The sequence below is a fragment of the Eleginops maclovinus genome, chromosome 10 (assembly GCF_036324505.1).
Source record: "Eleginops maclovinus isolate JMC-PN-2008 ecotype Puerto Natales chromosome 10, JC_Emac_rtc_rv5, whole genome shotgun sequence".
Taxonomy (NCBI): domain Eukaryota; kingdom Metazoa; phylum Chordata; class Actinopteri; order Perciformes; family Eleginopidae; genus Eleginops; species Eleginops maclovinus.
In genome coordinates, this window is record NC_086358.1 from 8,324,892 (window position 1) to 8,347,201 (window position 22,310).

General features: G+C 39.5%; 1 protein-coding gene across 1 annotated transcript in view; it reads right to left on the reverse strand.

Moving 5' to 3' along the window:
- plce1 (phospholipase C, epsilon 1) overlaps positions 1–22,310 on the reverse strand; it is a 74,126-nt gene that overhangs the window by 16,617 nt on the left and 35,199 nt on the right. The window contains 19 exon segments of the mRNA XM_063893116.1: positions 41–102; positions 354–592; positions 693–829; positions 1,755–1,877; positions 1,985–2,147; positions 2,274–2,388; positions 2,496–2,657; positions 2,778–2,922; positions 3,035–3,159; positions 3,270–3,376; positions 3,684–3,820; positions 3,908–4,036; positions 5,820–5,936; positions 6,089–6,198; positions 6,304–6,414; positions 6,621–6,768; positions 6,894–7,039; positions 11,916–12,083; positions 12,171–12,325. Coding sequence (XP_063749186.1) covers positions 41–102; positions 354–592; positions 693–829; positions 1,755–1,877; positions 1,985–2,147; positions 2,274–2,388; positions 2,496–2,657; positions 2,778–2,922; positions 3,035–3,159; positions 3,270–3,376; positions 3,684–3,820; positions 3,908–4,036; positions 5,820–5,936; positions 6,089–6,198; positions 6,304–6,414; positions 6,621–6,768; positions 6,894–7,039; positions 11,916–12,083; positions 12,171–12,325 — 2,599 coding nt within the window.

A 22,310-nucleotide genomic window follows, 5' to 3' on the forward strand; every position in this document is an offset into this window, starting at 1 on the left:
TGGGTTCTGTCATGAAAATGCGATGCATTTCTTTCCAAACCTTGCAAAGCCTTCAAACGACATCCAACCCATCTGTCTCATGCTTGATGAAGGCTCAAATCTCTGCAAAAGAAAAACATAACATCATTAATTACCATTATTGATCACCCTCTCTTTCCTTTTGTCTGAGGTTTCATTCATCCTTATTCCATTTATCCATCTTGTAAACATCACACATCTACATCAGAAATGTTCTCTCAGTCCCTAAGTACAGTATAATGCTTTCATCTCCACATCTCGCCCTCATGTTTAGGTAAATACATATTTCTAAGTGCTCTCCTTGCACTTGCTCAACCCTTTCTTCCCGGCTCTACCTGTATAATGCTGAGAATCTCATCGTAGCTCAAGTGCTCCCTCTGACAGTTCACTAGGAAGGCGTTGAGCTGAGGGATGGTCAATCCCAAGACGCCTAGCGAAGCATTTTCCACTCCCGTCCCGTTGGTCACGATGCTGGCGGCTGCGATGGCGTCCGAGATCTGCCTCTGGTTGTCAGACATCTGCTGCCTCGTCCGGATAAACAGGCCAAGGTCAGAACCATTGCGGGTTAATAAGTCTGGAAAAGACGAAGAATTTGGAGGACAAATAAGTTGAAAAAAATAGTGTTTGTGCAGACGTTGTTGACTGACTCGACTATATAAATGAAGTGCTTTTACCGAGGTCTGGCTGCAGCCCCGTGTCTTTATCATCGATGCTGAGGTTGGTGTAGAGAGGCGCAGACTCTGGAGATGATCGACTGCAGGGGACAGCGAAGGTGTCAAACAGCTCCTTCAGGTCCTTCCTGCTTCGGATACTGAGGAGGAAACAGCAGATTAAAGTCTCATTTATCTACCTAAAACTCACAAGCAGTATATTTCAGGGTTTTTATTTCCAATTTCCTACAACAGAGAGAGATTTGTGTAAGATTATCCGACAAAATCATTTTCCTAAAGCCTGGTTGGAGACTAAGTAAAGGTGTCCTTATTTATTTTCCACAGACCACACACACTATGGATCAATTTACCCTTAAGCATTCAGTTTGATCTTTATATATTTTTCCAGGCCAATAAAAAGTCACATTAAGGAACTTTTGAACAACAAATATGCTTTTTATGTTTTGCTGTACCTTGTGTGACTCCTTGCTATTGATACATAGATTTAAGATGGCCAAAAAATATAACATCTCAGGTAACATCTTGGGAAAGTAAGCAGGATTTTTAAGAAGCTCCTCTGCTGAAGTATTGTACTCTCATTTTCTCTGCGTGGCTTTAGCTGAGCAAGTGAGGAATTCAAACGGAAACTGCTGGGCAGCAGATGAGAGTGTTCATGACAATTTAAAAAATGTAGGAGGACTGGTATGTGAATAATCCCTTGCTTATCAAAGAAAACATTGTTTCCTTTCACTTGAAAGGGAAAAAAGTTATAGAAGCTAAATATTTTATACAGAAGAATGTCCTAGGCCTGATAACCCTGAAATGCATTTGTTGAATGCTATCTTAAGTCTGCTTTTGATCAAAACACTGCAGTTATACAACAAGAGGGAGAAAGATAGCAGCAGAGAACAGAACATGTACAATATACATACATCTACTGTATGCTACAGGCCTTACTGAATGTCAGGATATTACATATAACCAGGAAAATGTGTTTTAGGGACCGACTCCACAGCTGATACATTGCAACAACAATGTAACAAAACTAATTAAACAGTATGTAGGAGGATGATATGTGGTCAATACCTGAAAGACTTGAAGAGCTCCACAAACTCGATGAAGCTCATGGTGCTGTCCGAAATCATGAGATTCTGGAAGCCTTTGAAACAGCCTTTACCACGGCCGTGCCATGACCTGCTGCTCCACGCCCTACCACCCAAAGAGAAAAGGAAAAAATCCCAAGGGAAACACAAAGGGATGAGACCTTCAAGTCTTCCACTTTCAACTCCAGTCTTCATATGCAATACGGTACGTACCCTGGCTGTTGCTTGACAGTTCCAGAGAGGACAGGAGAGGATTGTGGGCGGGAATGGTTGGACCCCGCCATACTGGAGGAAGAGGAAGAAGAGGAAGAAGAAGAGCCCAGGAATCCAGGGCTTTTACTGGACGAGAGGGAGAATGGACCAGGGAAGCTGTCCTCTACAGAGGCAAAGGAGACATAGGGTAAATAAAAATCAGTGTGTAGTCTTCTTAAGATGTAATGCCTTTGCTTGGCATACATGTTTGATTCTTTGTTTTAATTCTAATAAATGTGGAAAGTGTCACCTGGATCTTCGTGGTCGATGCTGTCAGACTCCAGCCCGTTCCGATACAGTCCCTCCTTACAGCTCCGTGTTTTCCTGGAAACCATTTCATCATCCGTGGCGTCCCCACTGTCTCCCTGTCGGGGGTGTAAACACATTTTATGTTGAAAACAGGGAACTATTTCAGGAATAAAGGAGGAATAAATTGTAGCTCAAGTTCACTTTAACTTGTTCATGTACTGACCCTGACAAGGACCTTCTTCTTCTTCTTGGCCTTATCATTACCCAGAGGGTTGTTTTTCTGGGCATTAGATTTCTCCACTCCGCCTGTACCCATGTTCCACCTCCGCCCACCAAACAGCTCTATCGCATGAGCCAGTGTAGGGCCTTCGTACTTGCCTTCCTCCTAACAGAACCGGACACACAGAGGGTTACATGGAAGGGAGAATTTTACTCCATGCTTTTAATTCAAACATTGATGTGGAAAATAAAAGCATGTGTACAAGAAAAGTATTGTAAAGTGTACCTGATACATGCTGACATACTGCTTCCTCAGCCACTGCAGCCTCTGGTCAGGAAACTTCTTCAATCTTCTGGTTGCATTCACCAACTCCGACAGGCCCTTATGGAGCATCCTTGCAGTGTGGTTGGGGGCCACAAAGTGCAGGAGCCTGGTGGCAATGGATAGGAGACAACATGAAATATTTAGTAAGCAGCAAGGTGTTTTTTAAGTACCAGTGTAGCAATGCACAAGCTTTCAGAAAGAGGTATCAAGGCACTGACCTGTTGTCGGTGGTACTGAGACCGTAAAGGAGGCTGAGACCATTCTCCTCGACCGTCATCTGGCTCAGCTTGTTTTGCAAACACACAGCATGGACGTCCACTGCCTGATGACCCATGAACACTGCCTGTATGTTTAAATATGACATAATGTTTAGCTTTTACAAAATAACTAAAGGTTAAGACTTTCAGCGTAAATACCAGATACATTACATTACATTACTTTTTCTCAACAAACCTTCACTACTGCCAGATCCAAGAGGCCCTCTGCTAGTCCTGCCACTACAGACTGTCCTAATCCCAGTGGCTGCTCTGCAGGGGAAGCCCCTCCACTCTGAGGATTACCTGCCATAAATCAACACATTTACGATATGTTTGAAATGCAGTAAAGCCATAGGAAATGGAGCAATATTTACAACCTGTTTGAATTGCAAATGTTACAAAAGACATGGTGCTTAATTAAAAAGAATAAACACATATAAAAGATGTTTGAGATATAATAATGACACAGGAAATGTGTTTTTTATAACATAGATGCCTTCTTTCCATGTGTTTAAAGAGCAATAATGTGAAATATGGCTCACATTCTGAGGGGAAACCTGTGTCTTTTGAATTATACTGATTATTATATACGACATTCTGTCATATGTACCCCAGGTGAGTGTTGTGTTGTCGGGCTGTAGCCGCAGCAGACAGCGAGCTGTTAGGTGGCTCTCCTGGTCGTAGTGGATGACCGTGGCCCCCTGCAGCAGAAACTGGTGAACGTCCGGCTGCAGCGACAGCACGTACCTGGAGAAAGGAAATGTCGATAAGCATGGAGTTTCTTTTTAGCTTTATATGTGTGTGTGTGTTGGGGTGTAAGTGTGTGTTTCGTACCAGGGAATGAGCTCAGTGCCATGGCTGAAGGCTCTGTGCGTCTCCTCAGTCCCCTGAAACTCCACCTCCTTCACCCCCGGCTCAGACGACAGGTCCCCCTCTGAATCGGACAAATCCCCCACCATGAATCTGGAGATGATCGGAAGTTGGGTTACAAGAGCAGAGAGGCAGTTTTGGATAAGGAAACTACATTTAAAAATAAAAATTGAAAGAATAAAAATGTTTTAAAGTTTTAGTTTACTTATTTCACAGAAATCTGTAAATAAGATTTTGTTTTAATGTCAACTACTGTTGCTGGGTGAGATGGTTTTTTTAAATGAGTGACTAGTCAAAAGCAAGAAATGATCTGCTTTTACAGAAAGACACACACATTTATCCTATACTGGAGTGCATCATTTGAGCGTCATGCATCATGCGTTTGTCACATTCCTTTTTTAATTAACAAGTTTCCAGTCAAACCATGTTAATGTTAGGCAGCGTAATGAAAATCCTGACTCTTTTATAACCACTTACAAGACATGGTTTGATTCTGATGGTGTCCTAAAAGAATGGGAACTAGAATAGGAAAAGGGGACAAAGAAGCAAGAGTGGAAAAGTGAGACCAACCAAAAGTTTCTCCACAGAAGTGAAAAGAAAAATAGCAAAAAGAGTGAGAGTGGGAAAGATCAGAAACACATGGAAATAATTCCTAAACATCTCTGAGTAAGAAAGATCATATTTATCTGTTTCCAAGTAAAGACAAATGAGCTCAATACACCAAGCCAACAAGAAATAAGAGTTGTTATCCTGTGCTCTACTGTGAACTAATAACTCAGAGTCAGAGCAAACTGTCCAGAAACACAGAGAAGATAACCCAGGTTCCCATAACACAAACAGTGCAGGCCAAGCTTAAAATGTAATGAGTGTTTAACAACATTGTAAATTAGTGTCCAAATTCCAGCTTGTGTCATTAGCTACCTGCCACCAGTGTGCTGAAAAGTACCAGAGCTCAGTTCCTTCCTGCTCTGACAGGATGCTAACCTGTTATCTTTTATGTCTGTGACACAAGAGTTTATGTGAACATCTCCTCATCTCAATAACAGTCTGCGAGTGCAAGTGCTTTTCACAAACTCATAATCTTGAAAAAAACAATATGCCCCTGCACATGTTTCTAAGTTGTTTAGCTAATCAAATATTTGTATATGTTAACTACTAAAACATGTAACTCTTAGTCTTATGATTATCATTATGCAGCAGCTGCCTTATTTATTCTGAAAGGGACTCGGTTTTGAGTCGGAAACTTCTCACATCTGAAAAGTGACACAGCTCAGCAGTATTTACAGTTCTGATTTAAATCTATATTTGACAGATCATTTTATTTTACTTTTCTTTGAATTCTTGTCTGTGAAAGAACAGAAAAATAAAACAAACTCAATTTTGAGATTGAACCTTTGGCAGGACTCTGACCCTCAGAGAGCAACCGTCTCTCCACTCTGCCTTAAAGGAGAGGTTTGACTTTTTTTTAAATGGGCAAATAAAGTAATATATAAGTATTTAAAATGTGGGGTTTAATGTTCTTTAAGACCAATAAGTGATTACATATAGTAGATGCTCTACACACCACCTGTTTAACATAATAACAAGAGGCCAGAAAAGTAAAGAAAGAAAAACACCAGTAAACAAAAAGTGAAAGCTAGGAAGCAATCAAAGATAGACAATGCACGGTGTCTTGATGGATTAAATCAAAAGCTACGTGCCATTTGATACTCTACTGCATGTCTCATGAGCTTATTTATAACCTCTCCTTTCTACGGTGGTTAAGCAGGACTCTTTTGAGAGTTGTTGTGCAGAACCCGATGCTGCTCCCTGAAGAAAATCGATCTTTTTGGTAAACAAATTCTAGAAAATACTGTGTGGAAATGAAAGTACTGACTGATTGCGGCAACGGTCCCTGAAGGAGTTGTTTCTGGACGCAGGAGATTGGCCAATAGACGAGGGACTGGTGGAAGCATCATCAGGATCTTCTGCCTCCAAACTACGATTACAGGATCTGGGGTAAAGAAAGAGGAGAGACAAAGGAGAACAAAGTGAAGAACAATTTGAGATCAAAGCAAAAGTGTGAGTAGGTTAACGTGGAACAAACAGTGGGAACAGTTGTTTGGTGTCACTTGGAAGTTTACTATTTGAAGTAAGCATTTTTACCTGATGATCTGGAGGATGTTGCTGACAGTGGCTTCTTTCTCTGGGATGTGTAGTCCATCAGGACCCGAGCGCGACATGAAGTTGTGCTGGCCACTGTAGTCGGACACAAACTGAAGAGAGAAGACAAATGAAAGCACATGGAGTTTAAATATGATGTTTGATTCCTAGTGCATAGGTCAGGAATATGGGATGCTTGAACGTGTTTGTGAGTGTACCTCGATTGAGTCCTCTGTATTATCCACAGGTGGTTTGAGGCTGATGATGCTTGCTGTCCCATCCAACGCGTCACTCAGCTCCTTCAGAAAAACCCCACAGAAGGGCACCACCTATGGTCAGGGAAGAAACGCGTCCACACAAGCAAGAAATATTGTGAACTGAAAAATGACAGCACTAGATTCCCAGGTTGGGGACGAGTGTGATACACCTCCTTTTTTGATTACAATGCTTTCTTTTTCTATTGTAATAAAACTTTCAGCATTTTTTTTTATTGATCTTATTGCTTAAAATAGAACCTGAATAATCAACAACCCACCTTGCATCCTGGGATATTGAGGGCTCTGGTCACAACCTTCTTGTACTCAGCAGAAGACTCGTGCTGAGCCATGGCGTCCTTCAGGCTCCTCATGGTCTCGATGTCCGACTGGTCCATAAACTGCCACATCTTCAGCACCTTGCGGGACCTGTAGGATTAAGAACATCTCTGTTGGTCAAATGTGATATTTCTTGTGTGAGCAAGTTTTAAAAACAAAACATCATTAAGAGAACAGAGAACATTGATTGAGTGATTATGTGTGTGCTTTTGCACCTGAGTCCAGCCAGAAACTCCATGACTCCGTTGTAGTTTCCCATGTTCCAGCAGCATTTAGCGACATGGACCAGGTAGGAAAACACTTCTCTCTTCTCCTCCATGGACCCAGCAGTCAGGATCAGCCACGTCACCCATGAACTCACCTGGTGAGGAAGAATGAAACATACATTTTCAGAGATGCAACTAACAGCCCTCTAACACTTTCATTAACAAAAAAGCTGCCGATTTCTTTCTTGATTAAGCCGTTGTTCTCGAAATAATTCTTAAATGTGTTATAATATTGAGTTCAATATGATATAAAACAAGGAAAAGCAGGAAATAACTATATTTGAGAATCTGAAAACAGCATCTTCTGCCATTTTTGCATGAAAAATGACTTGGTAAAATGATAAAAATGTGGCTAATTTGCAACAAATTGTTAAATATTAATATATTTTGTGTTTGTTCTTTGCCCTCTCTCATGATACAATTTCTGCAAGCTACATGAAAATAAGTGTATATATTCAAGCATAATGAATTAATAGTGGACGCTTAGAGAAACTCGTTAATGTGTGTGGTCTCATTTTTTGCTCTCTTTTAATACCTTGTATGGCAACCTGTATCTAAAGATGCATGACACACACACACACACAATCAGATACGTGTCAGCTGTACATGCCGTCTGTTCTCTAGCACCGCAAAAACTATGATGGAAGAGCCAGATATGTATCAGGTCAGCTTCCTTTAACATTCTCTGCAACTGACGCGCAGGCACACACAACACAGGAAAAGCTCCGATTTCAGTTCCGCTGCCTCCTGCTCTCTAGTGTCGGTGTCTCAATGTGTTTTAGACTCATGAACACACACACACACACACACACACACACACACACACACACACACACACACACACACACACACACACACACACACACACACACACACACACACACACACACACACACACACACACACACACACACACACACACACACACACACACACACACACACACACACACACACACACACACACACACACACACACACACACACACACACACACACACACACACACACACACACACACACACTTAACCCTCTTGCCTTGCAGCCGGTAAAAAACATCCCCCTGGCCCATAGATCTATTACTGCGTTATGTAAGGGTCTGTAAAGCCCAGCTGCACAGGGACTAAATAAAGCCACACAAACATGTAACAAAGTTTCACACGTACAGTTTTTGTCTGAGCTTGATGAAAAGCTAGTAAAAATGTATATTTTTTGGCCCTGTGTCACCTCTGGCCTCCACGTCTATTAATTCACAAGCAAGCACAGAAATCATACATAATGCAAGCAAACCCCCTGCCCCTGAACACAACATTGACCCATTAACACACATCAAGTACGTACTATGTATTCACATAACCTCAGACATCCGAGATAAGAGCTTCTACATACAGTTACTTCATAAGTGTATAATCTACACTTTTGATGAAATGCTATACTCTTATCTAAATGGTGTTATGGTTTGTTAGGTCTTGCTTTTTTTCACCTTTATCCAATATGAGCAAAAGCACACCAGTGTATGTAATCCTGCATGATTCTTTTTATCAGTCAATGTATTTAATATGTTAACAAAGACTTTTTTACAAGGTATAACAATAAATAATCTAATTATTTTCCTTCATGTTCAAAAGGGGCACGAAGAAACATAAAACGTCCTAGCCCCTCTTGCAAACATTGCTCATCGAAATAAAAGTTCAGTTCACAGTCGTCAGCGGTCGTGGCATTTGAGTCGTTTAATAAAATAAATAAAAATCATCTCTTTGTACAAATCTAAAAAATAATCAAATGATCTTTACAGGTGATCAAAATCGTCAAAGACCAGAATAATCCAGAAATCTTCGGTCCTTCTTAGAATTTGCTAGCTGAATCGTTTTCTTTTGTTTAAATAGAGTTGCACAGTATTTCAGCTCATCATCGCAGTTATTCCAAAGATGAACGCCTTGTTGAAGCATGAGTAAGGCTGAGGGTGACTGTGAAAGTGTAATCCTTCTCAAAGAGAGAACTCGCTAATATAATGTTTTCATTTACGCAAATAGAGAACATGAATATGATCAGGTAGTTCAGTAAAAATGAAATGAGTTTAAAATGTTATCGATAAGAAAACCACGGACTGTTTGGCTGGAGCTTCCTATTTTATCACATTGTTTTTATTGCATGGATTGTAGATGTTTGAGTGTGAGCTGTACTGTAGGATTTAGAGTCTTACTTACTGACAAACAACCCTGCCGCCCTCCACTATCTGACTGTATCTGTTGCACTCCTGCTCCGTGCATGCCAGGATGTGCGCGCCCTGCGTGAAAATGTGCTATCAGCTACATCTGGCATTATGACATGAAGCGCAGCCTTGTCAACGTCCGGGTAGAATTACAGTCACCATCTGAACCACTCTGACCGTCTACAAAGTGGCTTTTTGAAGCGCCACGGATCAAGGCATTTTACAGAGTTGGCATCTCTTCTGATATTCCAGATAGCAGAAGTGTGTGCTCGGTGTTGTGTGCGAGAGATATAAGACAGGATATGAAGAGATATAGGGAGAGAGAGCGTGTAATGGCACTGAAGAGCAGAACAGAGCAAGAGATAAGAACAGACACGGGAGTACAGTAAAACTGACTCAAGCTGGGCAAAATGTTTCCTCCCCTTCATACAGTATGTTATCAAAAGCAACTTGACAACATTTACACACACACACACACACACACACACACACACACAGAACCGGAGCGAGGTACAAACTGATCCCCCCTTTGATGTCTGTCCATATATTTGTCTGTCTGGCTGTCTCCATGTGTGTGTGTGTGTGTGTGTGTGTGTGTGTCTAGAATCACTCCCTCCCATGCACAGCCTAAAAATTAACAGGATCAAATTTACATTTACTCAAGTACTGAACTTAAGTACAATTTTGAGATACTTGTACTTTCTTGAGTATTTCCATGTTATGCTAATTTGTACTTTTACTCCACTACAATTCAGAGGATAATCATGTACTTTTACTCATTTATTTAATACCTTGATTTACTTTACAGATTTGGATTAATGATGTGAAATATCAGTTTTAATCAGACTTTAGTTACACCTGGAGTAAATCCACAAGCTACCCTGCAGTATACAAGGTCATTAATAGCTTCATTTTTAACACTTTAATGCATAAATAATGAAAATCAAAACATACAATAAATATTATTCTGAAATGGACCAATCTGCACATTGAGTATTGTTACTTTTGGTATTTTAAGTATATGTTGATGCTCATACTTTTGTACTTTTACTTGAGTAACATTTGTATAGCAGAACAGAGTATTCCTACACTCTGGTACTTCTACTTCTACGTAAAAGATCTGAGTACTTCTCCCACCTATCTATACATACAAATGCTGTTTTTCAAATTCCAAAAGTAAAAATTGTAAAAGATCTACTGTGGATTTAGTATAGTCATCTATACTGTAGGCAATATCTCTTGTTGCGACAGGGCAAATCACAAAAATGTTTTCTGTAAATACATTGAAACTGTTATTTTGAGAGCAAAACCTAAGAATCAGTAACCACTACTATCAAAATCAGAATACCTTTATTTGTCCCAGAGAGGGGGACATGTGCATTTGTTACAGCAAGAAAAGAGCCCAAGACAGCTTAATATTTCCAAAGAGGCATGCATTAAAAAATATTAAAGATAAAGAACTAAACTATTTTCATAAGTTCAAGAGTCGATGGTGACATCCTGAATGTCTTGTTTTGCTTAATAAAAAGGTAAAACACTACAACATTCAAGGCTAAAATTATCAAATGTTTTGCTATTTTGGTGCTTTTTTAATTGCTGCTAACGCAGCCAATTGTAGATTGTTGAAGTTAGAACAAAAGCAGGAAGATCGGGTGAAGAAATAAAAGTGAATTCAAAAAGTTGCAAGAGTCTTACATTTTCTTTGTAAATATTTGACCCAACACTGACCACATTGAGTAATGGTACAACACAGACGACTCAACACTATCTCATCTTCTTTGGAGGGATTCCCAATTAACAGCCAGCTCCATCGGTGTCTCCACAGGGAGAAACTCTGTTGTCATTTCACTCTTGTTCCATTGCGCCCATATATGGCTACAATGTGCGTTTGATTTTTTTTTTTTGTCTCTCCTCTCGCTGACTTAAATGAAAACCAGCTGATGTGAGAGGCATGCAACTTAAAGATGACATCATAATTACCGATCAATCTCGCCCTGTCTCGCTTTCTCTTTCTCAGCAGTGCACTGTTGTGGTTGTTTATTCTCAAAGTCACTCACCATAAAAGACACAATGCCCCAGAGAGTCACCTCAAGCCAACTTACAGCACACCCCTATGAGTGTGTGTGTGTGTGCATCAGTCATGAGCTGATAAATTGGTATGACTGGCACTGCAAATACCACAACGCAAATCCAGCTTAAGGAAAACACAATTACTGCTCTGCTATGCTTTTATATTTATGTCAAATAGTAATACATAATATCTCCGATGATGTCATTAAGATGAGGTCCCTAAAGGGCACTCGGGCACTATCAATATTTTCCCAATAGTTACAAAATGCTTTCATCCACATGAATAACATCTGCATGAGGTCTTGTTTCAAAAAAGTTATGCAAGCCATTCAGGAGTCACTCCACAGTTTCAGTTGGTATCACAGTTTCTAAAGTGAGCTCATCCCACTCAAATCCGAGTAAACACTGAGCTTGTGAGATACAGGGTGATTTGCAAGGTTAGTATGATGAATTACAGCCTATAAAACCCTTAAAGGTCCCACAAAGAAAGGGAAAATGCTCGGTTTGAAGTAGAGCTGAAACAAGTAGACAATTGTCTGTTAATGAAAGTGTAACTATTGAGATGATTAGTTGGATTTGTGTGAGAAAAATAAAGAAATCATACAGTAAATGGATGATTAGGAAGACTCTTTTTATAAAAATCATATTAACTCTAAGAACACAGGCGTTTTATATAACTGGACTCCTCACCTCATTGAATCGTGCCACCAGGTCCTCCACAGCGTTGCTTCGCTGAGCACTCTGGGTAGGCATGGCGGTCACAGACAGCGAGGCCTTGAGGTTAGGGTGGCGCTTGTTTTGACACTCGGGACTGCCAAAATCTCGAGTGAGGAAACAGAGGTAGTCCAAAGGAAAGACCTGCAGAAAGAAACAGAACATTTATTATTATTTCTGCCAACTTTACAAACTCACATTTTTTCCCCAGACATGTGCGTGTCCTCTCACCCGTTGGTAAAGCTGCTGCTCTTGCTCGGTGAGGATGCAGGCAATCTCCTCGGGGAACTGAACAAGGTGACACAAGTCTGCCAGATCCTTACTGATCCCACTGACACTGGGAGGCAGAGAGCCGCTGCTGTTCATGCTGTTGGCCAGCTGACGCTCTGCACGGGCGGATAAAGACAAGCAAGAAAGACGTGAGAAACATTCTTGGTCTTACTTTTACACAACCATTGAGCTTGTATTCTATGGTGAGAGAAAAAGCTGTTGAAGTCAATAAAAAGAGTGAGAGATAAGGGTTAATGGACGCAAAGAGGGTGGATGGGTTGCCTACGCTGGTAGTGAGAACACAAGGGAAGAAGAGACTGCTGTTTCTGGGAAGGGAGCGAAAGGGAGACATTATCCACTCTGATGTTTCCCTCTCACCATAAAAGTTTTAAACCTCATGAAATGCGCATCTCTTTTTCAGGATTAACCCAAATGCCTCGAGTCTTCTGATCCATCAATCCCTGCATACCACATACTCTCTACCCCTCGGACCAGCCAAGAGAGGCCAGCACACTTCACCCTCCAGAAGTAAACAGCATTGATCACCTGCCAGTTCCTGTGTTTGGATTTCAGTGAGCTCCATTAGTCTGTCTGTTTACACACAAACCTGTCCTCATCTCTGCTACCAAAGGACTAATGGACACTTTCTACAATGGTGCTGCCAGGTAGACATACTGTACATTGTCGGGATGAATGCCACATAAACTAACAGGATTTTCCAGCGCAGGAGCTTTTCCAGAAAGTTTTAGGGACTGCATTCTGAAGGCATATTCTATTCAGAGGGGAATTATTCTACCACAAAAACAGATAAATGTTGCTGCAATCCTCAAATACAAGCCATTACAAAACAGCCCGACACCGTACAGCTTTAATTTAAATGGAATTTGTGCCTAATAAAGAGCAACTACAAAAAAGGAAGTGTTATTCTTTGGTTGTGCTATGAAGTGATATGCCTGTTAATAAAGTGGCTGTTGCATTTAGCATATTATTAGCACTATATGCTACAAAAATCTGTTCAGCAGAGAAGTGAGTTATACAGCTTGTAGAGTATTACATCATGAATGAAAGGAATAGTTCATCAAAAAGATTGACCTCCAGGAATTAGATAGATTCTGTTTGGTCATTCTGCCACACACACCTGGTCCCCCTCTCGTAGCCACACACATAAAAAACAGTGTCTGCATGGACGTATACGAACACACACTTATAGGTTGTCCTTGGTAACTCTTGAGATGTGCAACAGGTAGCCATGGCAACGGCAGTGACTGCTCTGCGGGGGTAAATTTTGCTTATTTACACAGTTTGATTTGTGGATCCGGCCTGCAGCTTCTGTAACGAACCGAGAACACAGACCCACTGTGCACAGGATACACTTCAGAGACAAAGGAAGGGAGAAAGAATAAGAGAAACTTGAACTTGGATACTGCAGTCAAGGACAGATCAAGAAAAGGATGAAGTAAAGAAAAGAAAAATGATTTGATAAGGCGAGAAAACATAGAGAGTAACAGCGAAAGAGAGATGGAAGGAAAGAGATGAGACAGAGAGGAAGGAAGGGATAAGTAGATTAAGTGGAAATGCTGTAGTTTACACGGTGCTGAAGGTGTGAGTCATCTATCACAGTTACAGAGACAGCGTAATCCACTGAATCCTTTAAATGTTACACAGAGACAGACTACAGGTTTTGAAAGATGGTTCTTCTATAAAGTCCAGGCCAGGAAAACATCTTTCCTTGTCATTTTTGCATCAAATTTCACAGAGATCAAACTAAATGTAACTACTGAAAAAAAAAAAAAAAAAGAGAGAGAGCGAGAGAGAGAGAGAGAGAGAGCGAGCGAGCCTGATATTCGGATATCAAATTAAATATATGGACTGTAAGGAAGATAAGAATTACTTTATTAATCTTAAACTGGGAAATTGTTGTGTTGCAGCAGCATAATACAATACAAGGCATAGAAAATAATTAGAAATAAAAGGAAGAAATAAACAACGCTAAAGAAGAAATACAAATAAAAATAAACTGGCATTAGAGAAAACAAAGATATACAGTTGACTATGAAGATAAATAATCTATAAAAATAATAATAATAATACATTTATTATTAATAATTAATAATAAATAAAGTTGCAAACTGGTGAAAAGGTATGTTTTACTAAAAGATACAACTGAAACGTATAAAAAAATCAAAGGGATATTGTTCAATAAAACCACATAGTTCAGATTGGAACTCTCATCCGTTGGAAATGGTTTCTGCTACTACTGTAGTGCTACTGACTTGTGTTAAATTATTACTTTGAAAAACATTAACCATGTTTTATTATCTCATTAGAAAACATGTCATGAAGATTTCTGAACAGTTTAAAACTATCAAATCTTCCATCTCTCAAGGACAGGAGCAATATCTGCTCATTTGTGGCCTGGAGCTGTTTTCACATGCTAACCTTTTGAAGTGGAAATGGAGACACCAAGAATTAAGTGATGTGAATTTAATGAACCTGTTGAGGATTTAGTAATTCATTTATTCCTCCTTTAAGCTGGGGAGCACACTGGCAGATAAAGCTTTCAAACAAGAAAAAAGGTCTGAAGAATTGATTAAAAGCAAATGTGCATCGATGCAGTAAAAAGAAAAACCCCAACCACAACATGTTGACAGTTAAGAATACAACTGGGGTTTATATATAGTTTTCTAAATGTTTATTCCTGACAAAATGCCACAGACACTGTTTCGTGTCAAAACCAAGGCTCCCAAAATAGCATCAATGATTACAAAAATATATTATATAACGTATACAAGAAATGTGCTTTATCTATGTGCTCCTGCATAGCTTCAAATGAACTGTGCAATATCAGAACTGACAGGAGATAAATAAACATTTACGACTGGAGGGAATGGGACTGTGGATTCCAGTGATGGTGATAAGTGTATCTATTATAATCTGCGGTCGATTCCTGAGAAAACAAAATCCCCTGACTCTGTAAAGATCATAAAGGAACACTGATGAGTAATACCGAGCACGCAGCACTCCTGCTGAGGGAACATGAACCTGGACTAATTGACCATGATCTCTCCCTCTCATTTTTATGCATGGGTTCTCATGTGTTATGCATGCTGAATACAAATACCCATCCGGTGTGCTTACATGTGTGTGTAATGGATCCTTTAATATATGTGGTTGTGGCAGTGATTTTTATACTTCTTTTTTTCATGACATTTCTGATTTAGCAGATAGCATGCCGTTAACAGAGCATGTGGTGCGTATATAAAAAAACTGCATTTTAGTATTTCATGGTGGATGTCTGATTTTCAGATGGTTAGAATAGTGCTGCACGTGTCTAGCTCTGTACATATTTAAACAATGGATGAGTAACAACTTGAACTTTGTTGATATGTGCATCAGTAGTGCTCATAAAATCTTAATTAAGCAACTAGAAGTGATGTTTAAACATATGAAATCTTTGTCAAAAAGTAAAAGGCACTCCTGTCATTATCAGAATCAGGTTTAGTCCCAGGTAAGTTTCACATTACAGAGAATGCGCTTTGGTAAATAAGACTGCATATAAAAACATATAAAGAGGAATGAAGTTATAAAAAGGAGCTAATGTACAACTATTTCTAATATGACAGTTTACTCTTATGATAAAATATGTGCATTATATCAGAATTGAAGCAGGAGCGGTACCCCAACGGCAAATTCACTTTCACCATCACCACCACCAAACCATCGTTACATATGGATAACCAAATACTAAATCACAGTCTCGCCCAGTGAACGTTTTGAGTGACCGATAACTGACTCATGGCCGACACTGTAAGACATGAAACTCAATCTGAAAGGATACAGGTGACATCTTTCAACACTGCTTTGAGGTTTGATTTGTTCATTGAGTTAATCACTGAGGTATGTTTACCAACCAGAGGAAAGGAACCTTCTACATAGACCCTGCCGTCTTTCTTTGTGGGCCAAGTTCACACACACACACACACACACACACACACACACACACACACACACACACACACACTGTTCTCCAAACCACGTTTAGAGCTGATGACAACTCCTGCGCTGGAGTATTTAGGGCACTCCAACAGGTGCAGCACAAACAGCCTGAGTCAAAGGACAGTTAGATTAGCCCTCTGAACCTATAAATATCAAAATACATGCACTATTATTCCCTCTTGAAAATATCAACAATCTTATTTTGTTTTCCGGTTTTGTGCGAGGGGATTATTCTCTCGATATCTGAGCTACTGTAAGGTTGCGTCACCACAAATGTAAATCTGGAACACAGTTTAATCTGATTTATCCAAAGACTTTCAAAGAAAAACAAACACAAAAATGAAAATCTCTTTAGAAGATTCATATATAATAAAAAACCTCCGGCCACACTGTAGCATCAGACAGCGTCCATTCATGGTAGCACACACATGTCAAAATCAACAAGTAGTGGCAAAACAAACTAACACATGCACAGCAGCACACATAAACATAACAACCAAAGACTCACACATGCAGCCGCACACACACACACACACACACACACACACACATCCACACACACACAGCTATAAACATTGATCCGTCTGACTGATGGCAACACAGCTATCAGTCTCCCTCTGGGATCAGATATAGAACCGCGTGCCGACATAAATACAACATTTAGGTTTCTCTCCCTTTCTTAGTGGGGAGGACTAAGACAAAAAACATGATGTAGATAAGAAGCTTGCAGTGAATAAACAAAAGCCTCTTTGTTATGAATCCAAATGTCAAATTAGAACAATGAGTAAGTCACATAATGGAGTCAAGTGAAAGTAAATTTGATGATGTAGAATTATTTTTAAAAGCACGTTGTTTTCTTTTTACTTTTTATTGTCTTCATGCAAACGGTATCAGGTCGAACTAAACTGTATTTTTGCATAGGTAGTATTTGGAAGATAAGAACATCAGAAGTACTTTATTAATCCTAAACTGGGAAAAAAAAACCGGGCATTGCACAAAATTAGAAATGAAAAAAGTAGAAATAAACAATTCTAAAATATAAACATCTCAAATATAAATTAGCTGCTACTGTGTGACTTCACAGCGACTTGACACAAATCAGATGTAACACAGGTCGCTGTGGTGGCTTGGTTTCTAACTGTAAGGTGTACTGTATCCCCACAGACAGAACGTATCCACAATCACGTGTGACAAAAGTTCTTGGGGTCAACTCAGTGCGAAGTTGCCCAGAGATCCTGACATTCTTGACTGTCACTCTGCCGGGTTCTGGTATGAAAGGGGCACGTTGAACAACCTCACACACAGTTTTCCAAACTGCTGCATCATCCATCACATCATGAAAGTAGAAGGGCACTCAGAGAGCGCACACCTCTGCCAGAGCCAAATGTCCTATAGTCATAAATAAAATGTGTCTCGGCCCTGTGTTATGGATCCATTCCAACGTATAATAGGTTCTGCCTTGGCCCATTTTACACCCTTGCAATTTCATGAAAATCAGGGTGGTGGTTTTCCGTAATGTTGCAGACAAACCGAAACGACAACAGAAATTCCTTGCAAAAACTAGCAAATCATCAAAGTTTTAAATAGGATCACACTGTTACTGTCCCTGTGAGTTTAGACTGAATACAGGAGATCACAGGCCGTTGGTATGATAGGTTTTTTTAAATGTAGAAGAACATACAATATTGTAATAATGCAAAAAATGTAAAAGAAACAAAACATGATAACACAATCAATCAGGTCCAGGGACATATATATTAATACCGACATGAAAGAATGAATTTAAGGAGAATATAAAAAGGCACTTAAGGTAGAAATTAGTTAAGACACACAATCTGCGTGAGCCTGCATTTGACATAAATTGGAAAACAAAAATAAAGTTAACATGGACTACATACTCCACAGAGCAGTATTTTAACAGCGGTCTTTTATGAGTAAATGACAAAATATCAAAACCGATAGCCTTGAAATAATTTGACGCTTTACATTAACGATCAAGATCAAACCAGAAGAACACTAATTTGAATCCCATTAAATGTGTCATATGTCTTTAACACCCAGCACAGCAAATTACTCACTTTCATAATCAGAGCCCATGATTATCATGTAAACAAATTCCCCTTTGATTTCTCATATGCATTACATAAATGCTCTGCACACTACAAAACAAACAGTAGTTCCAATTAAGTAAACCTAAAAACACTACATTTTAAAAACAGATACAGACACATGTAGTCAGTAAATGTTATAATTTCTTACAGGTTTTGGGAGGACACAGGCAGCCATACAGTAACTCACATTTCCTGTACTCACTGATCAGCTTGTAGTCCGCTCTGTGAGAGTGCTTCATGGCTGCTAGATACAGCTGGCCGCTCTGCGTCCACTCTGACAGAGCCGGAGCCACCAGAGTACACTTGTCCACATTCGCACCCTCAGTGCCGTCTCCCCTGCAGCTGCTCTCTCTCTGCTCTCCCTCTCTCCCTCACTCCATGTCTAACTCTTTCTCTCTCTCTCCCTCCCTCCCTGTATCTTGGTTCACCTGGCTTCTTTCCCTTTTCCTTATCAGCAGACAGTCCTTGCTCTCTCTCTCAACTGCTTCACTATCCCCCCCCCCCCCTTTTCTCCCGCCCACTCTTCACTGACACCATACATAGTTCGCAGCCATGTGCTACAGTTAGACCAGACAGACCATCCAGCTTCATGTACACACACAGGGATAACACACACACTCGAATGGACAGACTACAGAATACATAGGCAATAACAATAGATGAAAAATATACGTTTTCCTCCTTTTTCATCTGTTCCTCTCATCTTATCCTGTTATACACAGAATCGCTGAATAAAATGTGTTTTTAATTCTGTGTATTTGGAAGGGATTATCATGGAAGATAAGTCATATTAAGGTGCTGATAACTGAAGTGTTTATATGATACTTTTAAAGGAGTATTTAATGCCTTTTTGTACTGAAACGATTAGTTGCTTATATTTTGACAGAAATATAGAAACACTAATGAATCACCCAACTATATTATACTTTAATCCATTGAGTGAGCAAAAACGACACGTATTCTTTGTCTCAGTTTTTTCGAACCTGAAGATCTTTTGCATTTTATGATTTATATTATGCTAAATTGAATGTGCTTGGGTTTAAAACCAACCAATAAATCAACTTAAGGATGGCACTTAACAATACTAATTTATACTTGGTAATAGCAGCCCTTTACTAGACTGTATATCACATCGGATAAGGCACATTACCTAAGAAAGATTCACTGAATGTGTATGATTTTCTTTCGAAAAGGTGTCCAGAAAACCAGTCTGCTACTATAAAAGAGCATTTTACAATAAAACACAAACAAAACAAGAGCTATCAGGGTTGTTCAACTGTAATCTTGGTCATTATTATCTAAGTGTTCACAGTGTCTGCGTTCAGATAAGTATTTTTAGCAGTTATGGCCATGTAAACAATATGTGCTCTTGAAATCCTTGAGACTTCCCTTCAGTTTGATTCCCCACCACATCTGCTGTCAGTGCTAGCAGGCAACACAATGTACAATGTGGACCGGGAGGAAGAGAGAGAAAGAAAGAAGGAGGAAAAAAGAACGACTTCAGTCTATTGCTGAGCTTGCTACTTCCTTTAGCAGTACACTAAATTGTGCTACAAAGGAAGCACTTTAACCACTCCCATTTACAGTTCACATAAAAATGGCTAAATCCCAGTGGTCCTCGGTAGAGTTTCTTCATAGTTAAATAATTACAACTGGGTAAACTCGAGAGTATAGGGGTCAACAGGAGATGAAGGCACCTGTTGTCATTTAATCCCAAAATGAGACATCCACCATATGAAAAATAACAAGAAGGCATTATTTTACAGTAAGAAGCTCTCCAAACCTGATTTATTTGACCATGATGTATTTCTTTGGTTTGGTGTTTTTCAGTGGATTTATGTTCTTCTTTTTATTTCTTGCTTAAACCAATACATTTTTATGAGCAGTGTCTTCTAATTTAGATTTGTGTTGTCTTGCATCTCTCATTTTTACCCCTTTCCTGTTTCTCATATAAATGCTGCTAGTAAGAAAATGATAAATAACCCTAAAGAAAACATTTCCTGAATGTGGAATTGTCCCTTCCAGGTCTGCAACTATCAATTATTTTCAATAGTGATTAATCGGCCTGGTTCTTGATTCATCTTTTGGCCAATTAAATGGAAGAAAATGGCCATCGAAGCAATGCAGATGCTAAGGTGGTGTCTTCAAATGGCTGCAAATCACAGTAGTAAGGTTAATGATTCAATCAATGCATGTGTGATCAAACAAATCACGGGTATGCTTACATTAAAAGGACATGCATTTCAAACATGCTCTAATTAAAACTATTCCAGTCAAAGTCTCGAAGCTTAATCATATTTAACACACACAAACCACCTTGGCTTTACCCTTGTCTCGCCCCATTAATAATCACGATGTGTCTTTATAGGTGTTGGTAGTTTACCCTCGCAACAAAAACCTGTGGTAATGACCCAGACATGTGTCATGTGTCAACTCAACCTGTTAAGCATCATTTATCTCAAGAACATGTCTCCTGACCTGCTACTTAAACCTAATGACTGCTATGCTACCCACTCACCTCTCACTCAAATTAAACTCTAAGAATACACCAAGGGGGGCAAGCACGTTCTCCTGGTAACCCTGGTATCTATGTAAGAGTTTGATAAGTTTGTTACATTTGACTTCGAGTCCAAGTGTTGCTACCACTGCACTGAATCTGAAACACCTTGTTAAGACAGGGTGGGATAGCAATGAAAACAGGCACAAAAAAAAAACCCTCCATATAATATAGTTTCACTTAATGGGTCATAATGATTAGAAAACAAACTTCTCACAATGAGATTCATACTTTACGTGCAATTATTTGAGCTACTCCATTGTAAATATGGAGTGCACAAACACTGAAAATGACAAATAAAACCATTTCAAACTGTTTGCGTTTCTAATTGAGTAATGGATATCCTGTATTTTAAACGACTGGTGGCACAAGCATTTTTTAATCAACACTAAGTCGATAACATGAAAATGTGTCAGAACGTTTCCCTTTGATAAGCAATTAGCTCCACCATAAATAGGTTTAATACATCCTTTTTTCGAAGGCGAGAAAAATAAAAAAGGGGAGGGAATGTAAAGAGAGGTACGACAAAAGCTTTCTATAGAGGTGATGTATAGACCTTAACCAGAGGTGATGAAAAACATTTTTCATTTCCTTTTCTACCACTGTTTATTTCAACCAAGTCAGTTTTATACGACACATCCTCGACCTTAGATTCTGTCTGAAAGGCTAGCAAACACCGGAAAGAACTAAAAAGAAAAGAAAGTGCATCCGTTATTTAACGGGCACATTGAACACCTTGGTTTCAAGGCTGTGCGATCGATGAACAGACGCAGGCTCTGTGTCTCTTACTCTTCAACAGGCGTTACATAATCTTAGTCTATTCACATATTTCTGCTGGCAAGTTTGAATGGATTTTATGTTCTCATTCATTTCGAAACATATTCATTTTAAACTCAACAACACAAGTTAGAATGAGAAAAGACCTTTATCAATAACACATTAAAGAATAATAGCAGGTTATGATGTCAGAAGACTAAATAGAGGAATTACACGGTGAATGTAACAACCACGATCTCACTCAAACGTCAGAACTTCCGAAAACGTCAGGATAATCAAAAGTCTTTGATAAAATCTGATAATTATTTTCACTTTACAAACAATGTCTTAAACTAAAATATGCCTTAAGATTTCAGGACTGCACTGAGCAAGCAAAATCCAAATCTTTGCTACAGGAACATCTTCATGTATGGATTCAGGAAGAGCTGTCTGGTGAACTAAATGTAAAATCATTCAAATGGCTTCGCCACACTCGTCTTAGCTAATGCTCATGCGCAGTGTGTGTCCTGTAGCCCTGCCAAGACTTCTAAGCTGCTATGTGTGTGCGTGTCTGCCTCTATTCTGTTTCCTGCAACACCTATTAGAACAGAACACGATGTCATGGTAAAGATATGTGTGCTGTATGAGAGTTTGTGTGTGTGTGTGTGTGTGTGTGTGTGT